This window comes from Giraffa tippelskirchi, chromosome 13 (assembly GCF_054371585.1).
Source record: "Giraffa tippelskirchi isolate mGirTip1 chromosome 13, T2T-mGirTip1v1.2.pri, whole genome shotgun sequence".
Lineage (NCBI taxonomy): Eukaryota > Metazoa > Chordata > Mammalia > Artiodactyla > Giraffidae > Giraffa > Giraffa tippelskirchi.
In genome coordinates this window covers 104,528,797-104,545,914 of record NC_137287.1, presented here as the reverse complement: position 1 = coordinate 104,545,914, position 17,118 = coordinate 104,528,797, and the positions used below count along the sequence as shown (strand labels likewise).

Below are 17,118 nucleotides of genomic sequence, written 5' to 3'. Positions count from 1 at the left end.
TATCCCCTTTCTGCAGGGGAGGAAGACCAAAAGGTTAAGTGCCTTGTCCCTGACACAGCCAGGGAGTCCTAAGACCAGGACTCACCCATCATCTAATCACGAGTAAATGTGCCAGGCCTATGCTGGGGGCAGGTGGGGTGTGTGTGGTCACTGGCTACCCTGATGCCCATGTCCATATGTTCATGGAACTTCTTATTGGGTTGAATTGAACTTGAACTCAGATCTGTTGGGTGCAAGTGTTTCTACTTTACCACTCTGTCACCATTCTTCACTCCCCTGGAATCCAGCAGAGTGGTTGGCACATATTAGATGCTCAGTAAAGTGAAAGTGTTAGTTGCTCAGTCATGTTCAACTCTTTGCAACCCCATGGACTGTAGCCCTCCAGGTTCCTCTGTCCATGGAATCCTCCAGGCAAGAATACTGGAGTCGGTTGATGTTTCCTTCTCCAGGGGATCTTCCCAACCTAGGGATCAAATCCAGGTCTCCTGCACTGCAGGCAGAATCTTTACCATCTGAGCCACCAGGGAAGCCAGGTGCTCAATAAACATGGGTTGAATGGATGAGAAGATGGGAAATCTCAATAGGACCCTCCCTGCACTGATGAGCAGATCCATGGATGGGGGCTACTGGCTGCCAATTACAGGATAAGAAACAATGTTTTCTGTGTCATTTCTGGGCTGATGAGCAAACCCAGGTATATCCAGTCTCAGGATGGATCTTCATCAGGTCTGACTTCTGGAACCCAAACCTCAGGACCTAGGCAGGAGGCCCTTTGCACTCTTCAGAGCTAGAATTTATTATGGAAGAGGACAGAATGTCCATAGAACCTGTGGTACAAGTTTTTGGGGGCATCAGAAGCCCCACTGTAAGTGTGTTATTTCCCTCTAATCATCAGTGGCTGCTGGAGGGCGCTCAAATCTGGTTCATGGAAGGTTGGCTGGACTCAAAGTTGGTTGAGTTCGTGAGCAATATCCTGTTCTGTAAGGAGAAGAGGCAGAATCAGTCACCAAATGTCTGCCCCCAACTCCCCAGGTCCACAGTGAAGGGGTCTCTCATCCTTCCATGCTGACCAAGGCCCAGTGCTGGGAACATTTGCATTGAAACTCTTCAAATGATATCTAATTATTCACTTGTGTCTTCCATTCACAATGAGTTCCCTGAAGGCAGGGACTTTATCTGTTTATCTGCAACTGGGGCTCAGGTTGGCTCAGGTAAGGGAGTCAGTGCTCCCTAAAGGATTGAGCGGAGATCTTGGGGGAAGCTCTGGTGACCTGGAGGTTTGATGGGGGACAGCCTGCTTGGTAGGGGTGCCCTCCACTGTCCCACCTCACTTGGGGACAGTGATGGTCATGGTCACACATTCACCTCCAAGTGTCCTCAGAGCACATGCAGACACCCCACAGAAGGCCTCCATGGGAGCTGAAGCAGGGGCACCTCTCTTGTCCATTTGCCATCTTCAGTCCTCCCCACCAAGCAGACACAGGTGCTCACTTACCCATGAGGCTTTTCAACAGTTTCACATCCAACTGCCTGAGTATCTCGTCAATCAGAGGACATACCTGGGCCACCAGGACAGAAAGAAGGGTCAGACCAGGGACTGGAAGAAGAAAACTGGAGGGCCTGTGGCTAGGAGCCATGGGATTTCAACAAGGAATCATGGCAAGAGTGTCTCCCCTGTATTGAGTGCCAACTATTTGCCAGGAGCCATGCACCACACTACTCTGCTTTGTCCCCCTGAATCTCTGTGACTTTCTGTGAAATAGAGAGTGTGATGGTTCCCAAGCTACAGATGGGGTAACAGGTTCAGGGAGGCTAAGTCACTTGCTTAAGGACATTTTTGCCAGTAGATGGCAAAACTGAACATTTTAATGGAGATTTCCCAGGTTCTAAAGACCCGATTCTTCAACGAAATGCCAATATATATGCCCTGACCCATAGACTCAAGGATGCCCAAGGTGAAAACCCTTTTTCTCAAACTTACCTGACTTTCTATCAGATGTGGGGTAACTTTTTCCAGGTTGTCTCTGAAGTTGCGGAGAAGAGGATTCACCTTTGGTGGGATAACTCTAGAAAGAGAGGTGGGTGTGTTGTACAGAATAGATAAATACAGGAAACACTAATGTCAAGGGCTGTGTGTGGAGAACATCTCACACAGCCATTGACTCCTCAGCCAGCTCTACATGTCACTGTAAGCAATAATCAAAGGGCGAAGTGATGTGCCTTGCCCAAGGTCACACAGCTAGTTAAGTGCTGATTAGATTAGAACCAGGTCAGTAGCCACACCCCACAGTCCTGTTCATGGATGTCTGGCACAATCTAGGCATTCAGTGAATATCTGATGAATAAATGAACGGACATACACTGAGGACCTAGTTGCTTTCAGCCATCTGAAATTATGGAGAGAAATCAGACACAGATCTTGCCCTTGAGGGACTCACTAGTCTGTTGGGGTTCACCCACTTGGTCAGCCAGCCTACAGATCTTCATTTAGATCTGTTTTTTTCTATCTTGTTCACTACTGTCCTAGCATTAAGCACACAGTGCCTAGCACATAGTAGGTTCTCATCAAGTATCTGTCGACTGGCTGAGTGATGAGGAGGAGCATTAAAGGAGAAGGAAGGGGCATGTAGGCCTAAGGACCAGCATATGCAAAGGCACAGTGGCATGAAAATATATCATACTGATGGAGGGAGCCCTCAGAGAGGCTCGAGGGCAAAGGGCTGCAGAGTAGGGCATGGGATAGGACAAGTAGGGCCTTGAGTGGCATCCAGGAGTTTACTGTCTATCCAGAGGGTGTTGGAGAACCACCAGAGGGTTTGAAGCAGAGGCAGGGTGGGGAACAAGACCAGATTTCTGGGCTGGGGGAGAATGAAGACCAGAAAATGCCCCCTGCTGCAGGGGGAGAACGGAGTGAAGGCAGTGAGGTCTGAGTTAGGGAGAGCCGGAGGAGGTTCAGAAAGTGAACTATGAGCCCGGCCAGTGGGTGTGGGGATGGAAAGACAGGGAGCAGATGAGGGCTGCCAGGAGGTCACTGATGGGACCCGATGAAGATGGCCTGTGGGGAGGGGGAGGAAGAGTCTGGCTTCTGGGAGGGTGGCAGGGCCATCCCCGGGATGGGAATGCAGGAGGAGGAAGAGATCTGGGAAGGGTGAGATTGGTCTAGGGCTTTTCCAGGAGGTGGTGGAGACATGCGACTGAAGCCAGGGCTGGTTGGGAAGGGGTCCAGCCCTGGGAAGGGGTGGCTGGGATCTTACTCAGTGAGGAAGGTTGTGTGGACACTCCTGGGCTCCACGTGGCATTTGCCTATCACCAGATCCCTCCGGCCAAACTCATCTTTCTCCAGCCAGAACTCCACAGAGAGGTTCATGCGTTCGTGTGTCTTTATGATATGGTTATTGAAGGGCCTGGGGATGAGAGAGAGGAGGAGGGGAAAGGGCAGGAGACAGAGAAAGAGTAGAAGGAGGAGAAAGCAGCCAATATGGAGAGCGGCTCTTTTGCCAAACCAGCCCAGTGGGGCTCCACGGTGCCTGGCTGTTAAATTCTGTTGTCAGTGATTAAGGAGAAAAATGTTATTAGCCTGAGTGGCTTCCAAAAATCCTTTAAATAGACCAGATTAGGGAGCCTTTGGGCTTCCCTGGTTGCTCAGATGGTAAAATAATCTGCCCGCAAGCCAAGAGACCTGGGTTCAATTCCTGCATTGGGAAGATCCCTTGGAGAAAGGAATGGCAACCCACTCCAGTATTCTTGCCTGGGAAATCCCATGGACGGAGGAGCCTGGCAGGCTACAGTCTATGGGGTGGCAAAGAGTCAGACATGACTGAGTGACTAACACTTCCTGGGAGGGGGCCTCTGGAAATTAAAAAATGGAGATTTAATTTTGTTCTGTCTTTACCATTTAGTGGAGCCCTCCATTTCCTTGGGAGCAGCAAACGTTAAAGGACAGTTTAAACAGGCAGAGGGAAGGGTGATGAGATCATTGAAGTGTTTCTCTTTTTAAAGATCCTTGTAGGGAACTCACATAAGTTTAAATGAGTAAACGACTTGTCTCCACTTATCAGTGATCGCCATCCACATTTCAGCTGAAGAAACCAAGGCTCAGAGAGGTGAAGTGACTTGCCTGAGGCTACACAGCAAGTGAGTTTGGAAGCCAGGATTTGAAACCAGTTGGGACAGAAAGATCTGGGTTCCCCAAATGGCCAAAATCTGCCTGCCCCCACTCCCGGGTTCCCAACGAAGAGGAACAGTGCCCTTTAGACCCTGCTTCTGTATGACTCACAGTCTCAAGTCAATGTCAAATCCAAGTGAGATGTTTGCTGTGAACCAGTCCTTATGGAAAGACATCCGGATCCCATCATAATCCAGCTGAGCGTTGGTAATGTTGGCACTACACAGGAAGGAGAAAAAGGCCCCCACCAATGCTGAAGGACCTCAGGTTGACAGACAAGGCTGGCAGTTGGGTTTGGAGTCAGATCCTTTTACAGATGTTCTTTGGGCAAGAGCTCCCAGTAGGAGTCCTGGACTGCAAGCTGACCCCAAGCGCCCCTAATAGCCCCATACAGCTGTCTCATGAAACCCACAGCCAAGTGCAGACCCAGCCACTGGGCTTGTTCTCAGAGCAAGCCTAATACTCTCAGAGGATGACTGTTAAAGGAACGAATGAAGGGAAGTGACTGTGGCCTCATACATCAAGGTGATGAGCACTGGAGCTCATTAAAATGGAGGGAATGAGGGATTCAGATCACAGAGAAAGCAGGTCAAGGGCACAGCAGGTGTTACAGTTGAGTAGCTTTGAGACCTGCATCCAAAGGAAGGAAGGAGGGCAAGTGGAGGTGAAGGACAGGCCCACTTCTGCGAGACTAATTATACCAATGGCTATGCAGTTGTATAATTAGTGGCTATGCAGTGGCTATGAGTGCTGTGGGGAAAGCCCCTAACAACTCCAGGAGGCAGGGGTCATTATGCCCATTTCACTGGTGGGACTCAAGGCTGAAGCTCGGGGAGCTCAAATGCCTTGCCCAGGGTCACATAGCTTTCAAGTAATAAAGTGGGGTTCAAATGTCTAACTCTAACCCTGGGTTCCTATGGCACCCCAGATGTTATCTGGGCAGTGCTCTGGGTATCTATGTCACAGATGAGATCAGAGTGGTCCAGCAAATTTCCCCCAAAGTTGGAGGCAGCTCCAGGATGTAAATGAGGACACTTTTGCTCCCGAAACCTCTGCCTTTAATGACTATGCTGTGCTGTCTTCCCCAGTCACCCCCCAAATCATCTTCCCTCCTTCCTTCGTCACAGGGCCTGCACCTCCACGCCCTCAGCTCTGCCCTCTGACCCAGAGCCTTTTAAGGAATCCCAGGGCCAGAGATGATGTTCAGGATCTCACCTGCCTTCTTGATGGTGATGAAGGCTCATGCTGCCGATTAGCCAGCCCACCATCCCCGGGGCCATCTGCCCAGAGGCATTCAGACTGTCCAGGAGGTGAATGTTCTGGATTCGGCCCTCTGTATTGTGCTTCATGAGGCCCTGGGCAATAACTGGAAATGGACATGGGACCAATGACATGGCACGATGTCCTGGCAAAGGTGGGGGGCGGGTGTTGGAGCCAGGAGGCCCAGGTTGCAGGCTGCAGCACCCACTTCTTGCTGAGTGATCTACTGAGGGGCTTCCCTGGTGGCTCAGATGGTAAAGAAATCTGCCTGCAATGCAGGAGACCCAGGTTTGATCCCTGGAGGAAGATCCCCTGGAGTAGGAAATGCAACCTATTCCAGTATCCAGTACTCTTGCCTGGAGAATTCCATGGACAGAGGAGCCTGGTGGGCTATAGTCCATGGGTCACAAAGAGTCCCTGGTTTCATGGAAGACTCTTACTCAACTTTATAAAAAGGTAATTATGAAAGTAAATGGAAAAAGAAGAAGTTGCAAAATTCATTTTATGAGGCTAGTACAACTTGCTTCAAGAACAGTACAAGACTGATGACCTAGAGGGGTGGGATGGAGTGGTATGAGGGAGGCTCAAGAGGGAAGGAATACACGTATACTTATAGCTGATTCATATTGTTGTACAGCAGAAACCAACACAACACTGCAAAGTAATTATCCTCCAATTAAAAATAAAAAATTAGAAAAAGGAACAGTACAAAGGAAGTTATGTATCAATTTTATATATGAAAAATTTGCTAAGATCCTAAATAAATGACTAGCTAGCAAATCTAATAGTACATTATAAAAATATCACATGAGATTACAAAATATAAATTTTAGTTTTATACATTATAGACACATTATAGTATACTACAAAAAATACATCATAAAATAGTGGCTTGTAAAGATATAATTATAGTTCATTATAAAATATAATATTTATTTCAGAAATGCTAAGATGGGTTTAACATAAGAAAATCTGTTAATATAATTTATCATATTAACATAATAGATGTAAAAATGGTAATTTTTAGATGCAGAAAAGCACTTGTTAAAGGCAAATATGGACTTATGATTAAGAAAAATTTAGGAAACTAGGAATATAAGGGGACTTCTTTAACAAAATAAAAACTATATTCCAAAAACCTACAGAAAATATACTTAGTGAAGAATTCTAGATATATTCCCAGCCCTATAGAAGACCTTGGCTATACTGCAAAATAAGAAAAAAGCACAATAAGAAAAAAGCACAAGAACTATAAGGTTTAGAAGAAAATAGAAAAGACTGTCACTATTTGCAGATGATGTAATACTCTAGACAGAAAATTGAACAGAATAAATAAGACAAATTATTAGAACTAATAAACCGTAAGACTTTGGGGTAGCAGATTAATTTTCAAAAATCAACAACTTTCCTCTCATCTGTACCAGCAATACCAACTAGAAAACATAATAGAAAATCAGGTAATATTTACTGAGGCAACAAAACTCACAAAATCTCTAAGAATCAATTTTACAAAGCATGCTCAAGACATTTACTGAACTTTAAAATTCTATTAAGGGTTATAAAATAAAATCTGAATAAATGAAAAAGTATACTAAGTTTGCAACTGGATAATGTAATATTGCAAAAATATCGTTAAATTCATAAATAAATTCAATGTTCAGTTCAGTTCAGTTCAATCGCTCAGTCGTGTCCGACTCTTTGCGACCCCATGAACCGCAGCACACCAGGCCTCCCTGTCCATCACCAACTCCCGGAGTCTACCCAAACCCATGTCCATTGAGTTGGTGATGCCATCCAGCCATCTCATCCTCTGTCGTCCCCTTCTCCTCCTGCCCCCAATCCTTTCCAGCATTAGGGTCTTTTCCAATGAGTCAACTCCTCGCATGAGGTGGCCAAAGTATTGGAGTTTCAGCTTCAACATCAGTTCTTCCAATGAACACCCAGGACTGATCTCCTTTAGGATGGACTGGTTGGATCTTCTTGCAGTCCAAGGGACTCTCAAGAGTCTTCTCCAACACCACAGTTCCAAAGCATCAATTCTTTGGCGCTCAGCTTTCTTCACCATCCAACTCTCACATCCATACATGACTACTGGAAAAACCATAGCCTTGACTAGACGGACCTTTGTTGGCAAAGTAATATGTCTGCTTTTAAATATACTATCTAGGTTGGTCATAACTTTCCTTCCAAGGAGTAAGCGTCTTTTAATTTCATGGCTGCAATCACCATCAGCAGTGATTTTGGAGCCCCCAAAAATAAAGTCTGACACTGTTTCCACTGTTTCCTCCTCTATTTCCCATGAAGTGATGGGACCAGATGCTATAATCTTAGTTTTCTGAATGTTAAGCTTTAAGCCAACTTTTTCACTCTCCTCTTTCACTTTCATTAAGAGGCTCTTTAGTTCTTCTTCACTTTCTGTCATAAGGGTGGTGTCATCTGCATATCTGAGGTTATTGATATTTGTCCCGGCAATCTTGATTCTAGCTTGTGTTTCTGAAATCCTAATTAAATTTCCAGAAGATTACTTTTTCTTTTTCAATGAACTAAACCCAGTCTAAAATTTATTTGGAAGAAGAAAGTTCTATCAGATGAAATGGCATTTTACAAAGATGTAGTATTTAAAATACTATGTTCTTGGTACGGAAACAGTTACACAGAAACAGAACAGAACTCAAAAGGGAATCCACGTGTTTGGAAACTTAATCATTTAGTAGATGAATTGAGAAAATGGACTCATATGGAGAGACGTGAAGTTGAATCTCTAATTTACGTATATAAATATACATAAAGATGGCCTCCAAATGGATTAAAATCTTGCATGTAAGTTTGAAAACATTCTTGTTCAATGAAGCATCTACAAACAAAGTTAGCAGATGACAGTTTGGGAGAAATGTTAGCAGTGCTTAAACTGACAAGGGACTAACGTCAAATAAATTAACATCTCCTCAAGTCAAAGAGAACTGGAAAAATGGAAAGCAAATAGAAAAATGGACAAAGGGTAAGAACAGGGAATTCAAAGAAGTCAAAATGGCTAAAAAAATTAAGATGTAATGCTCAGGACCTCCCTGGTGGTCCAGTGGTTAAGAATTCACTGGCTAAGGACCCATACACTGCAGGGCAACTAAGCCCATGCACCACAACTACTGAGCCCATGCTCTAGAGCCCATGAGCTGCAATTATTGAGCTGACATGCTGCAACTACTGAAGCCTGCATGCCTAGAGCTTGTGCTCCATGACAAGAGAAGCCAAGGCAGTGAGAAGCCCATGCTCTGCAATGAAGAGTAGCCCCTACCTGTGGAAACTAGAGAAAGCCCACACACAGCAACGAAGACCTAGTACAGTCATAAATAAATAAATAAAATGTAAAAAAAAGATATGATGCTCAAAGTTCCTACTAATCAGATAGTCAAGCTAAAACAATTGGATATTGCTCACAGCAAAACAAAGCAAAACAGACTAGCAGACATTTAGGAAGATGACATTATGTACTGAATTGCGCTACCCCTCCCCAAATGAACATATTGCAGCCTCGGACTCCAGTTTGACTGTATTTGGAGATGAAGCCTTGAGGAAGGAGTTGAGCTTAAACCATGTCATAAGGGTGGGGCCTTAATCCAATGGGACTGGTGTCCTTATGAGAAGAAGAGACAGCAGAGTACACTCACTCACTCACCCTCTGTGCACACAGAGGAAAGGCTCAGTGAGGACACAGTGAGAAGGCGGCTATCTGCAAGCCGGGAAGAGAGGTTTCACCAGAAACCAACCCTGACAACTTGAACTTCCAGCCTCCAGAGATGTGAGACAATAAATGTCTGTTGTTCAAGCACCCTGGTCTGTAGTATCTTGCTATGGCAGCCCAAGGAGACTGATACAGGTGGGTTCTCTCCAGTGTTGGGAAACATGGGGACAGAGTTATGGTGTTTGTTAGTGGAATGGGTGTAATCATTCCAGAGAGCAACCTAGCAGTCTTTAGTTAAATTCAGTTTGTATCTGCCTTAGAGCCCAGCCATCTCCCTTTAGGATATCCCCCAGAGAAATTCTCCCACAGGTTCTAAAAGGAACACACGTGAGAATGTTCATCACCATGCAGTTTATAATAGCGGGGAGTTAGAGACAACTCAAGTGTTCATCCCTAGGGCAAGGGACAAGTGGTGGTGAAGTGGATGAATTTCATGGACTTTTCTGCACTAATATGAAGCAACAGATGTCAACAGCATAATGTCCAGAAAAAACCGTAAAAAAAAAAAAAATGAAGTCTTGTATATGAAATCTTATTTATTGGGTTGGCATCAACTTATTTATTGACATCATTAAGATGTCATGGAAGAACCTGAACAACCATTATGGCCAACCTATGTTTTACAAAGATATGGGCATTTTAAAACACATATATTAAACACACTGGATTGCCTGCCAAGGAAGAGGGGAATAATAAGAGGTTGAAGGGAAGATAACATAAAATAAAACACAAGAGGGGCCTTGCCATGGTGCCTGATAACACCGATGTGCTATGAATAGGCATATGATCAACTCAATCTCAATTTTTTGTATTTCGGGTCTATGAAAAAGAGGAAGAAAAGACGGTAAGTGACTGATCCCAGCTCGTCTAGCTGGGTAGTGTTTTCCCACCCTCCCTGTGACAGCAGGCAGAACACAAAGTTAGCTTACTTCTCGCCAGAGCCGATTTGCTGTCTGTGTGGGTCTTGGCCAGGCCAGGCTGGTGTGGCTTGTGTAGGGCTGAGGGCAAGGCCAGCAAGCTGAGGAGGACCAGGAACCTCCAGAAAGCATGCATCCTGGGTTCTGGGACCTGTGGGTATCAAGAAGGATCAGTTAATACACAGGTGAATGGCTGCAAGGGTGGCCACTGGAATGAATGGACTCATGGATTTTGGTAGGAAGATGACGCTGGAGTTAGGCCCCCAGAATGCTGTGGGGAGGTGTTGTGATGGGCTCTGGCAGCTGCCACCGGGGCTTGCTCACATGGTGAGGGCAGCAGGTAGAACACTGGGGTGAGGCCAGGGATCCAGAGGGAAGCTTGGTTGCTTGGAGACACCCAGTGGAGCCCACTGTTGGGTCATCCGGCAGGGGTCCTCTCCCAGACTCTGCACAGGTTGGGTGTTGGTGACTCTTCAGTGAATAAATGAATGAATGAATGGGTGAGGGTGGCTAATCTCAGGCTTCCCAATTGGACTAGGATTTTCCTAAAGGCAGGATCATCTGTAATGTCTACCACCATGCTTGCTTGCTAGAAATTAAGTGCTGGTGAATGACTGAATGACTGAATAAATGAAACAGTGAGAATGGTTGGTCTCTGTTCAGTTCAGTTCAGTCACTCATTCGTGTACGACTCTTTGCAACCCCAGGGACTGCAGCACGCCAAGCTTCCCTGTTCATCACCAACTCCCAGACCTTACTCAAACTCATGTCCATTGAGTCAGTGATGCCATCCAACCATCTCATCCTCTGTCGTCCCCTTCTCCTCCTGCCTTCAATCTTTCCCAGCATCAGGGCCTTTTCCAATGAGTCAGTTCTTCACATCAGGTGGCCACAGTGTTGGAATTTCAGCTTCAGCATCAATCTTTCCAATGAATATTCAGGACTGATTTCTTTTAGGATGGACTGGTTGGATCTCCTTGCAATCCAAGGGACTCTCAAGAGTCTTCTCCAACACCACAGTTCAAAAGCATCAGTTCTTCAGTGCTCTGCTTTCTTTATAGTCCTACTTTCACATCCATACACCACAGCTTTGACTAGACAGACCTTTGTTGGTAAAGTAGTGTCTCTGCTTTTTAATATGCTGTCTAGGTTGGTCATAGCTTTTCTTCCAAAGAGTAAGCATCTTTGAATTTCATGACTTTAGTCACCGCCTGCAGTGATTTTGGAGCCCCCCAAAATTAAGTCTCTCACTGTTTCCATTGTTTCTCCATTTATTTGCCATGAAGGGATGGGACCAGATGCCATGATCTTAGTTTTCTGAATGTTGAGGTTTAAGTCAACTTTTTCACTCTCCTCTTTCACATTCATCAAGAGGCTCTTTAGTTCTTCTTCACTTTCTGCCATAAGGGTGGTGTCATCTGCATATCTGAGGTTATTGATATTTCTCCCAGTATTCTTGATTCCAGCTTGTGCTTCATCCAGTCCAGCATTTTGCATGATGTACTCTGCATATAAGTTAAATAAGAAGGATGACAATATGCAGCCTTGATGTACTCCTTTCCCAATTTTGAACCAGTCTGTTGTTCCATGTCTGGTTCTAACTGTTGCTTCTTGACCTGCATACAGATTTCTCAAGAGGCAGGTCAGGTGGTCTGGTATTCCCATTTCTTGAAGAATTTTCCAGTTTGTTGTGATCCACACAGTCAAAGGCTTTGACATTATCAGTAAAGAAGTAGATGTTTTTCTGGAACTCTCTTGCTTTTTCAATGATCCAACCGATATTGGCAATTTGATCTCTGGTTCTTTTGCCTTTTCTAAATCCAGCTTGAACATCTGGAAGTTCATGGTTCATGTACTGTTAAAGCCTGGCTTGGAGAATTTTGAGTGTTACTTTGCTAGCATGTGAGATGAATGCAATTTTGTGGTAGTTTGAACATTCTTTGGCATTGCCTTTCTTTGGGATTGGAATGAAAACTGACCTTTTCCAGTCCTGTGGCCACTGCTGAGTCTTCCAAATTTCCTGGTATATTGAGTGCAGCACTTTCACAGCATCATCTTTTAGGATTTGAAATAGCTCAACTGAAATTCCATCACCTCCACTAGCTTTGTTCATAGTGATGTTTCTTAAGTCCCACTTGGCTTCACACTCCAGGATGACTGGCTCTATGTGAGTGATCATACCATCGTGATTATCTGGGTCATGAACATCTTTTTTGTATAGTTCTTCTGTGTATTCTTGCCACCTCTTCTTAATATCTTCTGCTTCCATTAGGTCCATACCATTTCTGTTCTTTATTGTGCCCATATTTGTATGAAATGTTCCTTTGGTATCTCTAACTTTCTTGAAGAGATCTCTAGTCTTTCCCATTCTATTGTTTTCCTCTATTTTTTTGCATTGATCACTGAGGAAGGCTTTCTTACCTCTCTTTGCTAGTGTTTGAAACTCTGCATTCAAATGGGTATATCTTTCCTTTTCTCCTTTGCCTTTAGCTTCTCTTCTTTTCTCAGTTATTTGTAAGGCCTCCTCAGACAACCATTTTGCCTTTTTACATTTCTTTTTCTTGGGGATGGTCTTTATCACTGCCTCCTGTATAATGTCACGAACCTCCATCCATAGTTCTTCAGGCACTCTATCAGATCTAATCCTGTGAATCTATTTGTCACTTCCACTGTATAATCATAAGGGATTTGATTTAGGTCATATCTGAATGGTCTAGTGGTTTTCCCTATTTTCTTCAATTTAAGACTGAATTTTGCAATAAGGAATTTATGATCTGAGCCACAGTCAGCTCCCAGTCTTGTATTTGCTAACTGTATAGAGCTGCTCCATCTTTGGCTGCATCTCTGGTTAGTCTCTAAATCCCCCACTAAAGTAAATGTTTCTGAGGGCAGGGTGTGAGTTTAATCCATCCTCAGGTGTCTAGTGCCTCCCATGTTTACCATGTGGCAGTTACTAGCAATGTTTGTTAATTGACACAAATGAATGACTGAATCATTGGATGGGCGGTTTGTGGTTGAGATTTACAGGGAGGGGAGAGAAAGCCTTGAAGTCAAAGCACTGCAAAGTATAAGTTTATCTTGTTGCTCTGGGTTTGAAGGTCATAGAGAATTCAGCTCAAATCCCCTGTCCTCACCTTCTTAAGAAATGGTATCCCAATCCATCCGGTGGCTCCAGCTGCAGCCCTTGGAGTCCCCCTTGACTCCTCTTTCCTCAGCTCCCACAACCCATCTGTCCAGAAGTCCTGTCAACACTCCCGAAATCTGACCACATTTAACAGCTCTTCCTCAGTCGCCATCATCTTGGCCTGAGTTATTGCAGGCATGTCCTACCTGGTGTCTCAGCTTCCTTCATGGCTCATTTACAATCTCTTTTTCATGCAGCTGCCTGAGTAATCATTTTGAGACCTAAATTAGAGCATGCACTCCTTTGCTCAAAACTCTCCAAAGATTCCCACAGAAAAAGCTGAACTCTATGCAAAGGCTCCCAGAACCTGTAGGATCCCTGTGGCCTCTCTGACTGCAACCCCTACCACTCTGTCCCTCCTCTACTCCCCTGCAGCTGCAAAGACCTTGGGGGTCTGGGCCCCACAAGTCAGCTGCCATGAGCTCTGAGACAAAGGCACTTTCCCCTTCCCATGCTCCCCCCACAAGGGGGGAAGTGCAGGTCCTGTGTGAATTTCTCTGAAGCCCTGGGCCATTCTTGGACACTTCACTTCTGGTTTCATAAATCAAAAGCATCAGTTCAGGGTGATAGCTTTCCTGATTTGAGGTTCTCTCTCAGGGTTCATGATCCCCTTGAGGATGTTTGTAGAATATCAATTACTTTGAAATGTACTTTTCTAGTCTTCCTGGTCTTGTGTAACCAGCTGGAATTTTGTTATTATTTTGTTAAGAAAACTGGAGAAGAGAGGGCACTGTTGTCCTTGGCTCTTCGGAGGTGTGAACTGGGGGTGAGGGTAGGGGCTGTCAGTCCCACCTCATCATGGGCTGTGGTTCTCAGGGCCACTGAGTATAAAGAAATGATGAGATGGGAGGTGTAGACTTTCCAGGTCTGGGGCATGATTTGGGAACAGGAAGCACTACTCAGGGGTGAGCCCTGGATTTGGAGTCAGCTTAATGCACAATCACACATGGTTAAGAGCATGGGCTTCTCAGTCACACGGACCAGGATGCAAATCCTGGCTTTCCCTCCTGGCAGACTCAGTTTCCAGATCTGTGAAAGGAGGAGGAGCATCGTGCAGAGCTATAGTGAGGATTAAGGGGAATCATGCTCAGGGCGATGCTCAAAATCTTTGTAGCTATGATTGTGGTTACCCTCACCCTCACCTCTCTGAGTCTCAGTTTCCTCACCTGTAAACTGGAGAAGCTGGCGGAGTGAATGATACCACATATGATTAGCCTGGAGATGGTGCCCAGGACACTGAAAATGCACAGCATATTAGGGAGCCACCTCCCCTGACTGAGCTCATCTGCAAATGAGTATGTGGCTGTTTGCGCAATTCTAGCAGTAATTACAAGGTGGGGCTGTGTGCCCCCAGTGTCTGGGGGAAGTTTGGAGACATCCAATCAGATGGTGGGCTTTGCTCTCATTCATTCAACAAACAAAGCAATGAAGTGTTGAGTGCTACATGTCAGGCACCATGGCTCTGAGCATCCAGGCAGGTTCCTCATCCTCTTGGTGCTCACGTATCCCGGGGAGACTGACAGTCTTCAGTGAGCATGTGGTTATGAAGCTTGGCTCTGCTGTGGAGTGGAAGTGGGAGGTGGGAGGAACTAAGCCAGGGCACAGTGAGGGGAGAACTGGCTGGTGGGGAGGGGGTAATCAGAGAAAAGACCTGCCCGAGAAGGTAGAGTTTGAGCTGACATTTAAGGGAAAGATTACAGCTAGCTGAGTGTTGTCCTACCTCTGCCGCTGCTGGTGCTCCCAGAGAAGGGGGTGCTGGAGGGATGCTCAGCAACTCTGTAAGCAGCTACCTACGAGGATGGTGATGGTATTTATCTGATGACCTCATTCACTGTGCTAAGCCTGCTCCATGTGAGATCTCATTCTACCCTCCTGCCATACATGAGGGGACGGGGACCCAGAGAAACCCAGCAGCCTGCCTTCCCAAAGTAGTGAGATGCTGTTTCCCTTTGGAAGATGGAGCTGCTGGACACCTCAAACTTCATCCATTAGCAATCCCCACTACTATTTCAAGTAACTTTCCTTAGAACAGGCTTCTTTACGTTTTGGGGAGGCATTTGGAAATGTGATGAAAACTTGGGTTTGTGATGATAAATATATATCTACCTGGTTTAAAAATGTTACTCACAGTAGCAGAATTTCTGTGGCCCTCCTAAGGCATGTAGGTAACTGGCTTTCAAATTGTGGTGCTGGAGAAGACTCTTGAGAGTCCCTTGGACTGCAAGGAGATCAAACCAGTCAATCCTAAAAGAAACCAATCCTGAATATTCATTGGAAGGACTGATGCTGATGCTGGAATTCCAATCCTTTGGCCACCTGATGCGAAGAGCTGACTCATTGGAAAAGACTCTGATGCTGGTAAAGATTGAAGGCAGGAGGAAAAGGGGCGACAGAGAATGAGATGGTTGGATGGCATCACTGGACTTGAGTTTGAGCAAACTCAGGGAGATGGTGATGGACAGGGAAGACTGTCATGCTGTAGTCCATGGGGTCACAGAGTCGAACACAACTGAGTGACTGAACAACAACAACAGTTGGCTTTCCAGGAGTTTGACTTGGAGGAACATTGATTTGTCTACTCAACCACTATTTCCTGTGGGCCCACTATGTGCCAGGCACTGCACTTGGCTTGGGCAATAACAGGATCCTTGCTTCTCTTGCATCTTATAGTCTGGTGAGAGAATCAGGACAAGAGATGAACAATACATGAAATAATTGCAAATTGTATTGAGGGGGTAAAGTGAGGTGAGACTGGGAATTGCAGGGAGGTCACTTTAGACAAGGGTTAGGGAGGGTCTCTGGAGAAAATGACCTCTGAACTGCGTCCAGGAGAAGGAGATGGAGCTGGCCTTGGGTACTTACATAACAGGTGCCATCAGGTGGAACTGCAGACTAAAGGCCCTGAGCTGGGAAAGGGCTCAGTAGGTCAGAGGAACAAAAGAACTGGGTGTGGCTGGGACCATCAGGTGAGAAGTTAGCGGCCATGTGCTTAGAAGAGGCCCCGGCTCATGTCCACAGCACCAGGGAGGGGCATCCAGCCATGTAAGAAGACAGGAGCCACTGGCAGAATGATGGCTGTGCAGGCGCTGTGTACGAGTGCCCTCCTGTGGCCTTGGAAGTGGCTTCTCCTATCTCTTTGGGCTCTAAGACAGCTCAAGGTCCCCCAGGGCAGAGCAGGTGGGTAACAGGCAGCCTCCTGCACCTGAATCAGCAGGGTCTGGGACAGGCCGGCTTGGTCCACTCATTGAGAATCACTCGTCTAAGGAATGGGATCCAATATTCATTGATATGCTATTTATCATACAAGATTAGAACTTAAACCCACACATAAATTTCCCTAAAAATGGAGGTGGGGGCCTTTCTGAATGGAATATTGGAATTTAACAAAAAATGATGGCAGTGGGTTCTACCGTGACCTGGAGAAGGGGAAGAGAAAATAGAAGAGCTGGGGCTTCCGAGGTATTGCAGTACTTTTGGAGGGATGGGTGGTCCTTGTGAAAATGCAGATTTCTAGGCCACCCCTGAGCAATAGAGTCAGAGTCTCCCTGCAAGTGGGACCTGGGAATGAGCTTCTGGGCCATCCTGCTGTACAGGGTGCAGGAGGTCTGTTTAGCTGAAATAAGAGTGATGCTACTAGTCAACATTTGTTGAATGCTGACTGTGCATGAGGGGCCATCTAAGTGCTTTACTTGTAATTGCTTAGTTAGTCCTCCACACCACCCCCTGAGGTAGGTACTGTTGTTATTGGCCTCCCTTTGCAGAGACACAGAGAGGTTAAGTTAAATTCCCAAAGTCACCCAGCTGTGGGAGGTGTGGCTGGGGCAGGAACCAGGCAGCCAGACCCACAGGAGGG

At 45.8% G+C, this 17,118-nt stretch overlaps 1 protein-coding gene across 1 annotated transcript; it reads right to left on the bottom strand.

Annotated features, from left to right (window-relative positions):
• Positions 1-771: 771 nt before the first annotated feature.
• On the bottom strand, positions 772-10,431 carry BPIFA3 (BPI fold containing family A member 3). Its single transcript, XM_081559697.1, has 8 exons — positions 10,406-10,431; positions 10,094-10,232; positions 5,381-5,531; positions 4,277-4,384; positions 3,255-3,404; positions 1,982-2,066; positions 1,496-1,559; positions 772-978 (listed from the first exon to the last, which is right to left on the bottom strand). The coding sequence occupies exons 2-8, from the start codon at positions 10,215-10,217 to the stop codon at positions 944-946; spliced, it is 717 nt and encodes a 238-aa protein (XP_081415823.1). The 5' UTR covers positions 10,218-10,232; positions 10,406-10,431; the 3' UTR covers positions 772-943.
• Between the last annotated feature and the right edge of the window lie 6,687 nt (positions 10,432-17,118).